General features: G+C 39.7%; 1 protein-coding gene across 1 annotated transcript in view; it reads right to left on the reverse strand.

Moving 5' to 3' along the window:
- The window catches only part of LOC309394223 (V-type proton ATPase subunit S1-like), a 69,162-nt gene that overhangs the window by 47,938 nt on the left and 1,626 nt on the right, over window positions 1–19,598 (reverse strand). The window contains exons 2-4 of the mRNA XM_081957114.1: window positions 1,100–1,229; window positions 902–1,005; window positions 679–775 (exon numbers count right to left, since the gene is read on the reverse strand). Coding sequence (XP_081813240.1) covers window positions 679–775; window positions 902–1,005; window positions 1,100–1,229 — 331 coding nt within the window. The remainder of the gene's footprint in view (window positions 1–678; window positions 776–901; window positions 1,006–1,099; window positions 1,230–19,598) is intronic.

Genomic DNA, 19,598 nt, shown 5'->3' on the forward strand with positions numbered 1-19,598 from the left:
AATGAAAGTATTATGTAAATAATTCTACTTACCTCATTGGCACACACATGTAATTATGTAAGTGACACCAATCATTGTGGGCAGATAGTATCCATCTTAATGGACATTAATAATAATGCATATCTCCTTTCTCCAATTAACCATTAAAATAAGCTATCACTAAATATGGCTAATGTCAATGGATACTGTAAATTAATAAGGTGGAAATTGTATATCAGAGGGCTTAATATATATCTACTTATTCAGACAAAGCATTCCTAACTTCCTTGAGTATCTATATCACGACATATGTAACTGCATACTTCTGGTACCAAGCACTCACAAATTTTGCAGGAACAACAAACAAAAAGGATTTTTAAAAGATAATTTCAATATTTGTATTCTTAGAATCTGTATCTGGCCCTCCATGTTATAATAGGAGAGGCTAAGATTCATCAGTAATTAGTATTAACCAAGAGTACTCAAATATAGACTTCCTTTTTAAAGAATCAAAATGGGAAATGTTTTCTGAAATTTTAATATATATATGTATAAAAAGAACTTGGAGGAATACATAAATTTACCAGGAAAAATAACTTCTTACATTTGAAAGAACCATATTCAGAAAACAACTTCTGAAAGCATTGTAGGGTTGTATTTTGATTTGTATCCATAATTGGACTTTGAGAAAATCATCACGGAACTGAGAATGCGTTGACCCCCTAATTTCCATTCCTGGGACCAACAGTCAGAATGAACAGTAAATTCTGAATAACTGAAAATGTTCTTCCATACCCTATAAAGGAAATTACAGAAATTTATCCTTATCAAGTTTGAAAGAGCTTTCAACCTGTTTCTGGAATTAAAAAGACCCTTCTGCCATTTCTTTTAAGCATGCCTATTTGGTTTTATTTCTTAATACTGCAGGGAAATGCCAGATGGAATAGTTATGCTTGCCTGAACATTGTGAAATAGTGACTCGTTTCCGGAGAAGTTGTTGTATTGTGTGAAGTATTCCACGCTAAGCTGAAAAATAGAGAGGTGGTAGAGATTATTAGAGAGATGCCATGTTGTTTTATTCTATACAAGCTCTAATATACATAAGCAGAGGCATACTTACTCTATCTTGAAGAAACAAGACAATATTTGTGGGCTCTGGACCCAGAACCGTATCTTTCAGTAATAAATATAACTTGTCCATCGACATAATATGTCCTTCATGTAAAGTCTTTGCCAAGCCATGGAGAGAGCTAAAAAAGAAATTGAGTTATGAAAAGAAATTATAGGAACAAATGATCATCGGTGGCGGTGACTGGCAGCAGTGGCAACCCCCCACTGCGTGAAATAGGCCAAAAATGGGATGCGTGGAGGCAGAAAACGGGACATGTGGAGGCTGAAAATGAGACATGTGAAATGTCCAAAGAGATGGGGCTGGCAGGTGGGTGGGCCTTTGGCAACATTTGCTCTATAAGACTTTTTGTTTCTTAGCCATTTTCTGTGCTGGAAAAATTGAAGAAGATTGGAGAGTTATCACTATTTGAGTTCTCTATAAAATGCAATTAAATAAGTAAGTATAAGCAATTAAAAGTTGATATGGAAGAATCTCTTTTTGGAACTTAAAGTGCTGTTTTGTTCCATGGTTGTGTTCATACACCAACCTAGTTTATGCATTTTTGCTGCTCTAAGGAGAAAGGAGTATATGGATGAGTAATTTCCTCTATGCATCTCTCAGAACCACAACTGCAAGGCTGTCAGCCCTCCGGGGTAGACTCGATCACCAAACAGACTCCATAGGGAACTTCCATAGGAAGATTGAAACTTTCAGATCGTCTACAGCAGGGTGGGGAAATATGGCTTGCTTATGACTTGTGCAGTTCAACTCCCAGAATTCCTGGTTCAGCATAGCTGGCTCAAGAATTCTGGGTTGAAGTCCACAAGTCATAAACAGGCCATAGTTCCTCACCTCTGACCCCTATAGTAATAGAATCTTGCAGGTTTGCCTTTCTTTTTCTCCTTGTCTCTTTCTTATCCTCTGGGAAATTGGAGAGGAACCAGTTTGAGTCTGTTTTTAATAATTTCTTGCCTCCCTCAGCTTAATGCATGCTTCGGCAACTATGTTTGTCTTAACAGCTTCTGGGAGAGAGAGACATCACTTGATTTTTAGACTAACATGTACGGGATATGAGAAACTAGACAATCCTATTCACCATAATTGGAAAAGAAACTCATATCTCTATATTGGACTTAATGCCTTACTCTTATGTGACCTCCGCGATCCAGAATGTTGCCATTCCACCCTTCCAGAATGAAAAAAATGTGAAGAGCCATGGTGGTGGCCCGTGGTTAGAATGCAGTACTGCAGGCTACTTCTGCTGACTGACAGCTACCTGCCATTTGGCAGATCAAATCTCACCAGGCTGACTCAGCCTTCCATCCTTCCGAGGTTGGGGACCCAGATTGTTGGGGAAAATATGCTGACTCTGTAAACTGCTTAGAGAGGCCTGTAAAAGCACTGTGAAGCAGTATATAAGTCTAAGTGTCACTGCTATTGCTATGAAGGAGCTTCAGAGAGCTGAGAAAACAGCAAGACTGGAAGTATAAAATGATTGTTTGTTAGATAATCATGACATATGCTTTTCCCCCCGACCAGTTTGAACTTCCATGGACACCATCATTTCCTTGGGTTTTCTCTGTAACTTCTGACAACTTAAGGAAATCACACTGTTTTGAAAAGCTGCTCCCACATAGCTTGCAGCCTCCCAAACAGGACCAGCAAAATGGCTGTCCTCAGATGAGAATGGAGTGATAGCTATTAGAGGTTACTGTAGGGGAAAGCATGAAGATAAGGACAAGTGCAGGGAAAATAAGAGAGGATGATAGATCTTCCAAGATTCTTCTCCTGTTCAGGAAAGCTCACAATCTGATGAAATAAAAGCAAAATCCAAGAACTCGAGTTATGATCGTATATGGGAATGGGAGACAGGAGAAATATCTGTAGCCTAGGTAACAATTATGTATGTGGGGGTAAAGTATAGGAAGCATTTCAGAAAAGACACAGCCTAGTTTTCTGGAGAATGGAAAGAGAGAAGGGGAGAAATACTTCACTTGCAAGATTCTGTTTAATGTAACCCTATAATATAGGTTAAACTACAACCTAATATAGGTTATATTTTAACCTAATATAGGTTAAAAACTAATATAGGATACGGTGGCTCAGTGGCTAAGACGTTGAGCTTGACAATCAGAAAGGTTGGCAGTTGGCAGTGGTTCGAATCCCTAGTGCCATATAGCGGAGTGAGCTCCCATTACTTATCCCAGCTTCTGCCAACCTAGCAGTTTGAAAGCATGTAAAAATGCAAGTAGAAAAATAGGGACCCCCTTTGGTGGGAAGGCAACAGCGTTCCGTGCACCTTTGGCATTTAGTCATGCTGGCCACATGACCATGGAGACGTCTTCAGACAGCACTGACTCTTTGGCTTTGAAACAGAGATGAGCACCACCCCCTAGAGTCAGAAATGACTAGCACATATGTGTTAGGGCAGTGGTCGGCAAGCTGCGGCTCGCGAGCCACACGCGGCTCTTTACACATTTTAATCCGGCTCTTCTGTGTGCCGGGCGCCCGCTCCCCTCCCTCCTCTCGGGCACTTCAAAACAAGCGCCTCTTTCCCTTTTTTCGACCCACAATGATTAGGGAGGATGCTGAAGTCGGGCGGGGACGAGAAGCGAGGAGGCAGAAAAAGCTTCCCTCCGCCCCCTCCCAGCAAAAATCTAACTCCCCGGTTAGATTTTTGCTGGGAGGGGGCGGAGGGAAGCTCCTTAGCCTCCGTTTCTTTTTCTGCCTCCTCGCTTCTCGTCCCCGCCCGACTTCAGCATCCTCCCTAATCAGGAAATCAGGAAAACTAGTACTGACCGTGTCAGTATTGTTTGGAATGGAGCTGAGCACAAGAGAGTCTTTAGAATAGAACAGAGCTGGAAGGGACTTTGGAGGTTTTTTAATTCAGCCGCCTGCTCAAGGAGAACCTATACCAGCTCAATAAATTGTGTATATGTTACGGTGAAAGACCGAAATTGGTGAATGTCAACATTCACCGGTGAATGTCGACATTCACCAGATACGCTTGGTGAATGTCCGAAAATACCCTTATCCTCTCGACACCCTTCTATTCTCGGAGTTTTTTTAAAAAAACCTGCGATCCTGCGATCGACATAAAAAAAAAAACTCCGCGAATAGAAGACGCTTTAATACCTCGGCTCCTTGCTTCCTTTTAAAGGTCTTCTATTCGCAGAGGTTTTTTTAAAAAACCTGTGATCCTGCGATCGACATAAAAAAAAAAACTCCGCGAATAGAAGACGCTTTAATACCTCGGCTCCTTGCTTCCTTTTAAAGGTCTTCTATTCGCGGAGTTTTTTTTTTAAAACCTGCGATCGACATAAAAAAAAAAACTCCGCGAATAGAAGACACTTAAAAGGAAGCGAGGAGCCGAGGTATTAGGGTAAGGGGATTAGGGTAAGGGTGTATGTCCGAAAATACCCTTATCCTCTCGACACCCTTACCTTAATCCCCTTACCCTAATACCTCGGCAGATATGCTTCCTTTTAAGCGTCTTCTTTTCGCGGAGTTTTTTTTAAAAAACCTGCGATCCTGCGATCGACATAAAAAAAAAACTCCGCGAATAGAAGACGCTTAAAAGGAAGCATATCTGCCGAGGTATTAGGGTAAGGGGATTAGGGTAAGGGTGTCGAGAGGATAAGGGTATTTTCGGACATTCACCAAGCGTATCTGGTGAATGTCGACATTCACCGGTGAATGTCGACATTCACCAGATTTCGGTCTTTCACCGTAACATATACATTGATGGCATTTTTTTAAAAAAAGGCTTAGTCTGTAAAATGTTTCAAAAACTAAAGACAGCATGGCATAAATGAGTGGGATAAATAAATCAGCCCACTTTGTGAAATAAGTGGGAAACAGAATTAACACACAGCCTTGACCTTTTAGTTGTTTGGATGCCTGGAGTTTCTTGCCATGAGCCTTTCTATCCTATTTTAAGAAGAAATTACAATTGGAGTATGGCTGGCTGGGGAATTCTGGGAATTGGAGTCCACACCCCTTAAAGTTGTCAAGGTTGAGAAACAGGCTCACCTTCAGCTTTATGATTTTTAATTTGTGTGTGTGTGTGTGTGCCATTCCAGTCAGTCTTGATTACTTTATGATTGGGTATATGTGGAAATGGGTGAGTTAATTTGGTGGCCATGGGATTTGGTAACAAAGTTGTGGGAAGGGAACCTTAATCTGGGTGCGCTCAAAAGTCTTTCGAGGAAGTTGCAATCACAAATTGGTTTAGCATTCTTGGACAGTTCAGCATTACAAACGTTAAGTCATTTGGAATCCTTCCATGTTGCACGCTGGTTTTTGTTCACAACGTCTACCAGTCTTAAGAGCCAATTTTGCAGATCCCTGGGCTAATATGATTGATGCCCTTGGTGGACTTCAATTCTCAGAATTCTGGGAGTTGAAGTCCACAAGTCTTCAAGCTGTCAGGTTTGAAGACCCTGGGGTTTTTTTTTCTAAAGGGTTGGGGGTGCGAGGGTCTTGCAACTTGACAGCTTTAAGACTTGCATGCTTCAATGCCAGAGTTCCTGAGCCAACATGACTGGAGGAGGAATTCTGGGAGTTGAAGTCCACAAGTCTTAAAGCTGTCAGGTTTGAAGACCCCTTGGGGTTTTTTTCCTAAAGGGTTAGGGATGCAAGGATCTTGTAACTTGACAGCTTTAAGACTTGCGTGCTTCAAATGCCAGAGTTTATTGAAACTAAAAACAGTGTACCATCCTATGTATTCAGTTTTAAAAATGTGGCTCTCAAAATAAATTTCAATCGTGGTTTTGGCGAGATTTGGCTCAGTTGAAAAAAAAGGTTGCCCACCACTGTGTTAGGGGAACCTTTACCTTTACCTATAATATAGATAGTTCCGATGCTCCTGCTTGTGCTTCTTGTTGGATTACCTTGAACAGGAGGCTACTATTATAGGAACAACAAACTTTTGGAATATTTTCTTGAAGATTGCTATTCCTACCTAAGCCTAAAAGAAACAAAACAAACTTTAGTTGCCAAGGAGCTTCTGATCTCTCTGGCAGCCAAAGCAGAAATGGTCCCAGAGGTACAAAAAACCCATGGTTGAATGGGAGGGGACAGTCCTACACTGGCTCAGCTGGAACAATGAAGGTTTTGATTTTCCTTTGGCACTTCTGTGCAAATCAGAATGTTTGCATAGGAGATTGTGCTGTGTTTTCTGATTTAAAAAAATCCCTTTCTTGTCAGATCACTTTGATCTAGTTTCAGCTTGCCTGAGTAACAGGTTGGCAGGTGCTGAAGATTCTGTTGTGGGGATATATCTTCAACACACAATTAAGAAGGTCTCTTGGTGTTGGGGTAAGGAGGGTGTCTAGATTGCACTCCTTAGAACAGGAGTGTCAAACTCAATTTCATTGAGGGCTGCATAGGGTGGTGTTTGACCTCAGGGGGCTAGGGCGGGCATGGCCAGGGTGGACATGGCCAGCTCAACATCACTCCTGTCGGGGGCGCCTGTGGTAGCCTGAGCACTCTGCTAATGAAAACAGGCTCCCGAGATCCATTTTCAGCTGCAACGGTCTCCTACAAACCTCTGTCAGTGAAAATGGCAGAGGGTTGCAGGAGGCCGTGACAGCCAAAAACAGAGCTCAGGAGCCTGTTTTAATTGGCAGAAGCACCACAGGCCAGTCCTTCGCTTTTTCCAGGGCAACCCCATCAGCCGGATCTAAGTAACCCTGGGCCGGATCTGGCCTCAGGGCCTTGAGTTTGACATCCCTGCCTTACAAACCCTGCATAGATGAGACATCGCGTACTTCAGGAAGATGTCCATCTATGAAATGGGCTCCTGGCACCCAGTCTCTCTTGAAATATGTCATTCCTTGCTTCATTCAATCAAAGTTCAAATGACTCTCAAAGCTCAAATGATTCTTGAAACATGAACTTTTCAAGAGTTCTGGGACTGAAACAACCTGAAGCATTGATAGTATACATGAGGAATTATTTAATTATATAATACAGGCTAAATTTCAACTTAGTTTCAATGGAGTCATCCCTTCAAATGCAGACAGCTGCTTGGGAATGGATTTAAATGTTTGTTGAACTATTTGGCAGATGTGGAAGGACTCATATCTCCCTCTCCATATGTCTAGGGACATCCAGCTCGCCTATATATATTTTTTAAAGAATATTAATTGCATCCTTCCACTTAATTTCATGTCTAAGTTGGTCCATTCCCTTCTGCGTGCCAAGCTGGTGAAATCCCAATTCATTTCCCAAGTAATTATTAACATGTTATTTCTAAAGAACCCTTGGACTCCTCGGTCAGTCAACTTTTACAGCTGGGCTTACAAATGTGGTGCTTACTGCATTTGGGTTTTAATAGGTTACAAAACCTGCCAGGCTAAACTACAGAACTGAAATGAATATCCAACATCAACCGAGCAACAGCAGAAGGAGGAATGAGTTCAATAGTTTGCTCAAAATCAGAAATATGGTATTCACCCTTGGCTATATTGCAGGTTGCCCTTTGAGTGTTTAAGCTGTCAGATGTACTTAGGAAATGGAGTGATAATGATTTGAAATACCCCTTGCTCTCCAACTTATGAAATAAGAAGCAATATAAGGATGAGGTGGAAGATATAAGCAAAGAAATCATTTCTGCGGTTCTGTTCAAATGGAATAAACGAAGTTGGGTTCCTATGTTATCTGGATTTTTTTTTTCTTTTAATGATCTTGCAAACCTTTGCATTGGGGTAGAGTTGAGGCAACTGAATGGAGCTGTGTTTACTGGCTGGATGCCCTTCCAGATGCCTATGCAGAGTTTGCAACAGACAATTACCCATTGCATGCAAAGAGACAAATATCTGCCGCTATCTAGGATCAAACTCACAGCCTCCTGATTGTGAGGCAACTTTGTTATCTGAGATAAACCCCACTAAATTTATAATCCTCAAACAACCCATGCGTGGTCCATGATTATCCAGTCCTTCTGTAACAACTTACTTTGGGGGAATTAAGTTGAAGATTGCTGTTTAATTGCACTACCTATAATTATAGCATTTTAGTATGCATGTAATTGATTATTTATTTGGCAGACTGATACTAGATAATTAGAAATGTTCACATTCTAAAATTACATAATGAGAACGAGTTTATATTAACTTATTTTGGTTTTGTTTAAAGAAATAAATGGCATATAACAGAAGAGGGTAATAAATAAATGCATAACACTCTAAAATGACTCTACAGTAAAATAAGTAACCATCTAAAGTAACTTTTAAAATGTTGTGTGAAAAAGCTGACATTTTTGTGAAATAAACACTCCCTGCTACAGAATGCTTAAGGAATGTTTAAAATAGTCTCCTATTACTTTAAAATAATATGTGAAACATGAATCAGGATTAATTAGGCAGCAGGAAAAGAAAATAACATCATTACACTGAAAGATTACAGTGATACCAAACATTTGAGAAGCAGATCATATTTTAAAATATATCCCTTTTTATTTTTTTATGTTCTACTTTTTTGACAGGTTCAGAACTTGATTTAAAACTTGTTTCCAAGAACAATGGGGGCACACATTCACTTCCACTTCCTGCTTTGCCTTTTCTCTTTTTAGAGTTCCCATGTGCAAAATCTAAGTTTGCTTTCAATGAAGTGAGAGAAGGCATTTCATTCTATTATGGTATTTAGACCAAAGTCTGCCAAGGATCAATGAGATTATCTATTGCTATACTATTATTATGGTTTGTCACACAATCAGCCAGATGTTCAAACTGGATTTGGCATTTTTATCCACTGATTGAGTTCTACCAAGGACCTGGGGTAGGCAGATGTTAATGTTTGATGTTGTTAGAGATATTGTCAGTGCTGATGATATTCAAGTGGTGCTCCAATTGTTTTGGGATTGCAAAGTACCTATCAGTGTTAGTACTATTTTTGCTTTCTTTTGTCACAGTCATTCTATTTCCATTTGCAGATATTTGCATTTTGTTACCCTCTCCTTTCTCTTCTATTCTGCTGTCTCCAGGAACCAACATGTCCAATATCTGGACATTTTTGTCTTTCTTATAGAAAATTGTCAAGTCTCTCTTAATACTTTTTGATAAGAAAGACAAAAAAGTCTGGATAGTGGACATGGCAGTACCTGGAGACAGCAGAATAGAAGAGAAAGGAGAGGGCAGCTTGTCTATTTGAATTCTAAAGTTGAATTCTAAATGACCACCTTGGTAAAATATCAAAACATTTCCGAAGCACCTTTTCTTGTGAGACAGCCCAATTCACTACTATAGCATGGAATTTGGGGGTGGGGTGGGGTGGCAAGATAAGGTTGATATGAAATACCATCTTATGGTCTCGCTCTTTTTTTCATCCCCCTCCCCCAAATTCTGTAAATGAAGCAATTGCTCAATTAGTTTGTGTTCATTGGATTGCTTCAATATGCCAAAAAAGGCAGCCTTTAAATATCTCATACGAATCAGACACTTATTAAGTTGAAGGGGAGAGTAAATTGTTTTTGAAAATAATTTATTTTTTCACTTTCAGTCTTGACCCAAATAAGATATAGACATCACTATAAACTGGCAAATGAGCAGCACTGAATAGTCTAACCATGTTTTTTTTTCCTTCTTAAAATTGTTCCCATATCATGTAGAGGCTATATTTTATTATTGTTGTATAATGATATAATGTTATTGTACAACAATATGAAATCACAGCTGCTGGTTCTTTTGAGTAGTACTGCCCTTCATACACACCGTGTTTCAGGTTAATATAGGTGCAGATCCAAGCAATATGGTCTTAAGTAATTGATAGATGAAAATTTTGTCAATACACAGATTTTCTAAGTGTTGTCCAGGATTCTTTAGTATGAAAGAATCGCGAGTTTATGCCATAATCTTTCACTTTGATTTTCAGATATTACTACTTTGTGATCTTCTGCAATTCTTTGTCTTCTACTATTCCAGGGGTCAGCAACCCATGTGGCACTTTCATCCCTCTGCTGCAGCTCCAGAATTGATAGGGTTTTGGGTTAGGACATGTAGAGGAAAAAGAACGCCATGCTAGGAGGAGACTGTATGATGGGGGAACCAGACTTCCGGTCGACTCCAGAATTGAACAGGGGGCTTCTATTTAGGACCTTTTTGGCTCTTTGAGTGTTTAAGGTTGCCGACCTCTGTATTATTCCCTAGTATCATTACATCAATTACCATTTTCTTCTTTTTAACCATAGTTAAATTTAACTTGTTATAAGTCAAGGCTTTATCAGTCTGTATTCAAAAATCCCACAATATTCTAACCTATTCATTCTCAACTATTTTTTCAATTATTTGTTCCTACCAATGTTTTCATTACTGGCACATGATAATTTTTACAAATGTTCCAGTGAATCATTTTGGTGACAGTGTTATGTCATTGCTTATGATCAGTTTGTGCAATCTTGCATGTGCTGAATATATGATTCATTTTTTTCTTTTGCTTCTTTCGTCAATCTGCACTTTGAATCATTGATGATTTTTCAATTCTGGCCTTGAATGCATTGGTTTGAATAGCTTGCTCTTGTACAGAATAAAACCTACAGGGTTGGTTTTTTTTAAATGTTCCAGTTGAATGCCATTGACAGATTTTAGCTTTTTTTCTACTTTTTCCTTGATCTTTTGTGGAAACTGACCTGGTAATGCCTTTTTTTTCCAGCATTCTATTTTGTGTTATTATTACAGTATTTCAATATTCATTTTTTTTGTTCCCTATACATTTAGCAAGTTCCAATTTTTACTTGTGTCAAGCTTCTTCTTGGCTGCCTTTTATATAATTAGCCAAGTCATGTTTTTCTTCTTTGACTATTTGACCTGAAGTCAACCTCTGCCTCCATTTCTGCAGTGTAGGTATAGACCAGGGGTGTCCAAACTTGGGAACTTTAAGACTTGTGGACTTCAACTCCCAGAATTCCCCAGCCAGCAGAGCTGGCTGGGGAATTCTGGGAGTTGAAGTCCACAAGTCTTAAAGTTCCCAAGTTTGGACACCCCTGGTATAGACTATCAATATCACTAAGGGGATGTAATGCAGACTGAATAGTCATCAGTTTTCTTGTTTTTCAGTCTAAACTGTCCGGTTAATAATTGCAGCAGTGTGTCGTGTATCAGGCATGGTTCAGTTACTGATGGCTTTGGTAGTATTTCCACCATTCCATTTTGTCTTAGGAAATCTGTCATGCTTCTTTATTAATCACATTTTTAACTTATCCAGGACTGATGTTTCCCAACTGTAAAATGCCCAAATACTTATAAGCATTATCTTCATAGCTCCTGATGGTTTGGCTATTTGGTATTTCAATTCAGCTGTTGTTGGCCTGCTTTTTGCTACTGTAGCAAATTCCTCTAGGCCAAATCCCATTGTTATATCCGTGCTAGAAAGTTCTTATGGTGATTTTACCACCTCATCATCAGTGGGAACAAGAAGACGGTGAAGGTCATCTGAGGTGGTGGAGTGCAGGGTGGCAGGGGACTAAGAGTGCAAAGCAGCGAAGACAGGGGCAGCTGGGGCTTCCTGGGATAGCTATGGCTTTCCACTGGCTTGCCAGGCTGTAGCTTCATACCACACTACTAGGCTTCCTAAGATAGCGGAGGCCTCTCGGGATAGCTGTGGGTTTCCCCCCATGCAGCTTAACTGGGCTAGGAGGCTTTCAGTTTATGTGGTGCTGCAGTTCCGAGCTTCCTGCTTCAGAACCATGGTGCATTAACGGTTGTGGCCCACCAACAGCCAGCAGAGCTGGCAGCAGATTTGGACAGTGAGGAGGTTGGGGACGAACATGGGCTAGTCCTGGAGTCTGGGGAAGGCTCTATGTCAGAGGCAGAGAGGGGGCCAGGGCCATCTAGCAGTTATCAACTGCCTTCAGAGTCGGACAACAGTGAGACAGACGAACAGCTGGAGCCTGTTCCCAGTGTGTGCATGTGCAGAGTTGCCAGACAAAGGGAACAGCTAAAGAACAGGGTTGACGTGGGAGTAAGTCCACAGGTCAACGATGAATGGCTCCTCCCAGAGGAAACAAAAGAGGAGCGAAAGGGGAGTGGAGTTTGCAGGGGACAATTAGTTCACTTAATTGCCTCGTGACTCTCCGAGACTCCTTGCCAGATTTTGCAGATATCAGTCTGTCAGCTCTCCAAGCCAGGTAAGGTCTGTGACTGTAAATCCTCCCTTGGATTTGAATGAGCAGAATTCACAGTAAATGACTAAAAGGGGTTTTTATCCGGCAAGAGCTTCATGCCCTTGGAAAGCCTAGGTCAGAACATTAACAAGCCCCTGAACCACAATGTGGCAAGTAGTTCTATAGCCACACAGTTTGGGGGCTGCTTGTCGCCATGCAAGATGGGGTGCAGAATGAACAAAAAAACAGAGGGTAGGTGGGGAAAGTTGGATATAGTCACTTACCTTACTAAGGTTCAGGGTTGGGAGGTACCAAACCCAGAATGGTTTGGATTAGGATGGTCTTCAGTGAAAGACCATGGATTTGCTTAACAATGGGGGTTGCTGGGAATGCATTGCTATGCTATGTGGTTATGTGATGGAAAGTACAGTCCCAATTGCATTCATACCTGTCTGATAGATCTACTTTTAGAGGGCACACACATTTCTTAAACATCAGATCTGGTCCTGGCAGTTAATCACAAGTTTCCTTATGTTTGTTCTTGGCTGCACTTGGCAGAAGTATTAGCAAGAGCTTAGCAAGTTAGTTTTTATTGGAAACAGAGAGAAAGTCTTAAATACAGTTGTTGATTGCCCACTGCAGTGCAAAGAAGTCAGAATCTTTATCTGTAGTGTAACTATGCTCCAGAGTTTAAGCTTTTGCATCCGGCTCTTTCAATTAATTGGTATCTTAATGGCCTTGGGAGGCAACTTAATATGTTCTTTCTGCTCTGGGAACTGCTGGTTCTACATCAATAGTGTCACCTTTACATTGTGTGCCATAGCATGCATTGTAATTTTTTATTACACAGAGAGGAAAAGAAGGGCCGTTAGAGCTGCTGAATTGTTAATAGAGATAAAAATTTCATAGTGCAGAGTTGCATAGCCTGTGATATTCCAATTATTATTGGACTATAATTCCCCATGTACTTCCTCGGGGAAGGTTCTGGAAGAAGCAAATTGTACCTTCTGGTTTATTCAGTATGATTATTAGTGACAGAGAAACTCTTCTCTTTGCCTAGTTTTTTTCCCCCTTTTCTCTTTTGTAACAAAATGCAAAGATCTGCATAGCTTTTGGGAAGCATCACAGATCCCTATTCTTTCTGTGCTTCTCAGATGGGTAGCAAGGAAAAAAACCATGATGACAAGAGAGGGGTTCTGGTACTGGTTTGGCAGGTGCTGAGACCTGGGTTTTCATCAGAAGGAATGAAAAAGAAAAAAAATCTTAAAGAAAGCAAGGAGAGGTTGGGCCATCATGAAACCAAGAAGGAAGGAAAAAGAGGTAGCTTTACACAACATGATTAAGAGAAAATGAATAAGCAGTTTCTTGATAGAGCTGAAGTTTGTCGCCAATTGAATCCTTCAGCAGCCACAGCTACAAAAGAAATCTGTAATACACAAATGGATTAATGGTGCATGTTGATAGGAGAAGAGGCTATTGGAGAAAAGAAAAGGCCAAGAGCTCTGTAAGAACAGCTACTGTGAAGCCAGCAGCATTCAACAGTCCATCATCAATTTTGATTTCAGTAACTTGCTCAGTTGGCCTTTTTGTGTGTGTTCCCAGCCTGAAAGATGGGGGAAAGAGGAGATAATAGCAATAGCACTTAGATTTATATATTGCTTCATAGTGCTTTACAGACTTCTCTAAGTGGTTTACAGAGTTTTACATATTGCCTCCAACAATATGGCCCTCCTTTAATCAACCTTGAAGCAGTGGTGGGTTCTGGATCCTGTTGCAACCGGTACTGTGCAACGTGGCCCGGCGTCCCCCACATGCATGTGTGAAGCGTCCTTTCCTCCTGCGACACCTACGCAACACCTCCGTGATGCTCAAGCTGCTCGGCAGAGCATCGCACAGGTGCCGTATGCTCCGTGCGTGCCCGTTGAAGCGCCAAAGAGCTCAAATACAGGTAAGGAGCTCAGGCGGGTGGGCCCTCCAGAGCACCATACCAGAATGGTACCCGGTGCTCCCGCAGGCACCACTACGCCTGTAGCGGGGCGTACCACCTGCAACCCACCACTGCCTTGAAGGATAAATAAGAGAGTGCAAATATTGCATTTCAAGAAAGATTGGGCAGCCATTTGTCCAGGATGGTGTAAGGTCTCTTGCCTTGGGCATGGGGTTGCATTAGAAGAACTGCAAGGTTCCTTCTAACCCTGTTGTTGTTGTTGTTGTTGTTGTTGTTGTTGTTAGTTGCAAAGTCATGTCCGACCCATCGCGACCCCGTGGACAACGTTCCTTCAGGCGTTCCTGTACTCTACCATTCTCTGTAGTCCATTAAGCTCATGCTGACTGCTTCAGTGACTCCACCAAGCCACGGCCACAGAACTTGTAGTACAAAAATTTGAATCCCACCACTGCCCTACACCATTTTTGACAAATGGCAGTCCAATCTCTTCGTGAAAGCCTCCAGTGATGAAACTTCCACAACTTCCAAAGGCAAACTCTTCCATTGGTTGATTGTTCTCACTATCAGAAAATTCCTCCTTATTTCCAGGTTAAATCTCTTCTTCTACTTGACAAGATTAGGCCAGGTAAGGTGTTTTTAAAAATGTTAATACACAGCAGGAGTTTATTGTAAATGTTCTTATGTCTTTTTAAATACACGTTCTAATTAGCATAATTGATTTTATTAACTTGGAATTAATTAGGATTGCAATGCTGTTTCTATGTTTATGTATTTTGATCCTGCATTTTCAGCATTTAAGAATTAGCTTACAGTATTAGACTGTAAATATTTCAAATTATCTTGTAACTGTGTAGCTTGTGTGCCATGGAGTACCCACAACTTCTGAAGACAAGCTATTCCATTGGTTGATTGATCTCACCCTTAGGAAATTTCTTCTTAGTCCTAGGTTGCTTCATTCATTTGGTTAGTTTCCATACATTGTTTCTTACCATGCCTTGGAAAATAGATTGACCCCCTCATTTTTGTAGGAGCCCCTCAAATTTCCTGACAGAACAATTAATCAGTGGAACAACTTGTCTCCAGAAGTTGTAAATGCTCCAACACTGGACATTTTTAAGAAAAGATTGGATAACCATTTATCTGAAGTGGTGTAGGGTTTTCCTGCCTAAGCATGGGGTTGGACTAGAAGACCTCCAAGATCCCTTCCAACTCTGTTATTCTATTCTATTCTAAATATTGGAGCAGTGCTATTTTATTGTGCAATTTTATTGTGAGTTGGACTAAGGAGAAATTTCCTAAAGGTGAGGCCAATCAAATTGGCCATGCCCACTCAGTCACATGATCACCTAGCCAGTCATTAGGGCAGAGAATCGGTTGTTAAAGTATTTGAATCCCACCACTGTCAATACATGATACATCCTCTTCTCCCAAACTGCATTAATTCTAAACCTGCTTTGGTTCCAATTCAAGGTGCTGGATTTAAAGTCCTATATGGCATGTGGCCAGGTTATTTGAAGGTCTACCTGTCTGTTCCACCATATCTGAAAAATCCTTCCCTCCACCTCCAGGTGAGGCTGGCTATATTCCTGCTGATTTTCCTGAAGATCTTCAGAACCTGGTTAGGTTAAGCCATCAGCCCTGGAGGCTCAGGGGGCCAGTGAGATACTGAAGCAGCTCCATTGTTATTAACATCTGCTATTCTCTCTTAGCTTTTGTAATTTTTAAAGTTGTTTTTAATTTTTTTAATAATCATTGCTTAACTGCTATTAACAGTTATTAACCGTTTTAATAGTTCTGTTGTACATCACTTTTATGTGAGAAGGATGACCATATAAACATTAATACATAGAGTAAATAAATAATTGTTCTTCTGTAATAAAGTGATGAGTAAAATGCAATTCTGCTTTCTTTCCCGAATACCATCCAGAAATGAACCTGTGTCCTCCCATCACCTTTGATAATCCATTATGCTTAACGGGAATGGGGGAGGGGGATAGATTTTCAAAGTGAGATCATACATGCTAATTCATAAGTATGCTGTATAATGTTAAAACCTGAGACAAAGAGCAGCTTTTGCATTTACAGTCTTTTGTTCTTTTGATATCTTGCTTATCCCCCCTGTATGCTTTGTTCTTGCTATAAAAAAATTAAAAGAATGCTGTTTTCCGACATAGATTCATTTAAAGATTGGTAGCATTTGGTTAGAGCACTAGAGAACAACTAGTTTCCTGCTCCAGTTTTAAATGAATACAGAACATTATGCAATGATTAACTAGTGAGCTGTTTATACCGTAAATACTAGCAGCGTTTTACAGCAAGGCGAAGAAATGGCTGAAACTCTTTATTCTGTTCCCTCTGAGTTTCCGATCAGCAGTTTGACCCCTTGCTGTGGCCCTCATAAAACATTTATCACTCTCCTTTGGATTCTTGTCTATTGCAGACAATTTTTTTAAAAGCCTCCATTCGCCCCATAGTCAATCCATTTCCCCAACTGCCTCCACTCACCAAAGCCAGAAAAAACGATAAGAACAATGGCTAGTCTGTGATGCTGGTTGGATGGAGTGAGACCATGCATGCCAATTCACGAGTTTCTTGTAATATGTTAAAACCTGAGACAAAGAGCAGGTTTTCTACTTATACCTTACCCACCCTGTAAGTGGTTTTTTAAAAAAAAAATTCAAGAGATGCCATTTTCTCACTTAAAATAATTCAAACTTTTGTAGTATTCAACTTCACAATTAAATTTTTAAATGAGTGAATCATATCATATGGCAGAACCATACTTTTAAAAATTCTTGCAATTCTGTATGTTAATATATATTGTTACCGTATGTATGTATGATATGGCATATGTGAAATAAATAAATAAATTTCTATATGAGGGTAAAAAAAAAAGTAGATTAGTGTTTCCCAACTGGTAACACTAAATAATTAGAAGTGTGAATTTCAACTCCCAGAATTATCTAGCCAGCAGGATGATTGTGGAATTCTGAGAGTTGAAGTCTATACAACGTCTAGCTGAGAAGCAGTGATAAAGATAATCAACATACTAAAATTGAATTTAGTGAGATAAGAGTTTTGTAGAATCTTCTCAGTTTAGAAAGAAATTAGAAGGAATAAATCCAGGAGTTTCTGATTCATATTGCTTAGCATGTAGGCTTCCTCATCTATATACAAAAACTGACTCTGTGTGTGTGTGTGTGTGTGTGTGTGTGTGTGTGTGTGTGTGTTCCAGCATAACTCTGGAATGCCTCGAACAATTTCAACAAAACTGGTACACAGATGATTTACTCTCTGGAAAAAAAATACTGTGGGGGTAAGACACCCTTAACACCCCTCGAGATGTATGTTCTGTTAAGATACATCCTGTAGTGCCTTAAAATAGCTTCTACTGTACTGCTGTAAAATGGCTTCTACTGTACAGAGCAGTGGAGTTGCCATGGTAATGGCTTCACAGTACTCCACAAGAGGGCTCCCTCTGGTAAGAGGAAAAATCCAACATTAGAAATTATGTTTGGTCCGGACATTTTCCCCCTATAAATAAATATCCAGGCAACTCCAAGTTATCAACTGGTTGAAGATTAAAAAAAAAAGTTTGATAGCTGTAACCATGTGAGTGAAGCCCTGAATCATTTAAAGTGTGGCATGTACATTTTACACATTTTAAAAGGGCAGGGCTGTGATCACGCAATCACAGATGCTAACATACTAACTTTTCTTCCTATGGACAACTCTATTGGAATAATTATTTTTTTATTAATGATATAAATATCTAGTGGTTTGTTTACAGTTGTTACTGTATTAGTCTAAAGCTACCGTACAAAACTTTTTTTTCCAAAAAATCTTTGCAACAGATGGTATTCAATTCCATCTAATAATACATAAACTAGACAAATCACACATAAATGTTGGAAATGTCATGAAACAGAACCTTTTATTACATGTGGTGGCCATGTAAAAAAAAAACTACTCATACATTAAGCAAGCTATTGTATTCAGGGTATGGTGGGAAGCTTGATCCTTTTCAAAATTCTGGTTGCCACCCATAAAAACCTTTCATGGCACAGGCCTCATTTTTTGAGGGGCCACCTATCTTCTATTGTTTCTCCTCACCTGATACATTCAGGTACCGTCTGGATGTGTTTCAGATCCCTTCGATTAAATTCTGCCATCTTGTGGGGCTGAAGAACCTTGCCTTCTTTCTGGTAGTCCTTGACCTCTGGCTCAACTGTACTCCAGAGATACAGACCACACTATCTGTCCTTGAGTTCTAATTCCAGGCCAGGGGTTAATATGACTGTGATGTACTTATTTCTTCATTTTTATCCCATAATTATTACTTTTTTAAATAATTCAAGGCAGCAAAAATATCTTTTTCCTCCTACAATTTTTCCTACAACAACATCCCTGTGAGGTAGATTGGGCTGAGAGAAAGTGACTGGCCCAAAGTCATCCAGCCAGGTCACAGTCTCTTTAATCTTAGTCTTAACCACCACACCAAACTTACTTTTTTAAAAAAATTATTGGTTAGATCCCTTTTTGTATTTTTGTATTATTTGCTGCGTTCGTCTTTTAGTCCTCCTAGCTTAGTTTTTACTATTCTTTTTTAAGCCACACAAAGCCATAACAAATCTAAATTAAATTCTTCTGGCTCAACTCATTTTTCCCTATGTTAACTTCCAAGTGTATTTTATTCTATTTCTACATTAATTTGCATTTTTTAAAATAAATTCATATAACATTTTCGTCTTTACATACTTAGTTTAGACACATATGTTTGAATGGAAGCTCTCACAATATGGATTTTTAATATTCTTTCTGATCATACAGTATTGCATGCTTCTTCTAGGCATCTATCATTCTATCCTAAAATATGTGTCTCAACATATTTTGGCAGAACTTCTCTTTTTTTAGCTGAAAGCTGCACTGTAAAATGTGAAGTCTGAAATCCTAAAGAGAATTGATAGATCTAAATTAAATCCCATTAAATCTTAACTTCTACTTAATAATCTAGTAGTCCCAAATGGGGAGCCAGCATCCGGTCTGTTGGACCCAACATTTGATGAGTTTCATTTGGAGAAAGAAAGAAAGAAAGAAAGAAAAGAAAGAAAGAAAGAAAGAAAGAAAGAAAGAAAGAAAGAAAGAAAGAAAGAAAGAAAGAGGAAGGGAGAGAGAAAAGAAAAGAGGGAGACAAAGAAAGAAAGAGAAAGAAAGAAAAAGAAAGAACGTATAACCACAATTGAGCCCAAAATTCTGGTTGCTAAGCAAGAGCGTTGTTAAGTGAGTTCACCACATTTTACAAGTTGACCATGCCCACCCAGTCACATGCCCACCAAGCCACACCCACAGAACCGGAAGGGAACATTTTTGGATTTCACCATATATATATATTTGTACTGATAAATAAATAAAGGGAAACTAGTATAGATCTATTTTGAGCTAATTAGCTCTCATCAGCT

This window comes from Natrix helvetica (assembly GCF_964273705.1).
Source record: "Natrix helvetica genome assembly, chromosome: 6".
In the NCBI taxonomy this organism is placed as follows: Eukaryota; Metazoa; Chordata; class Lepidosauria; order Squamata; family Natricidae; genus Natrix; species Natrix helvetica.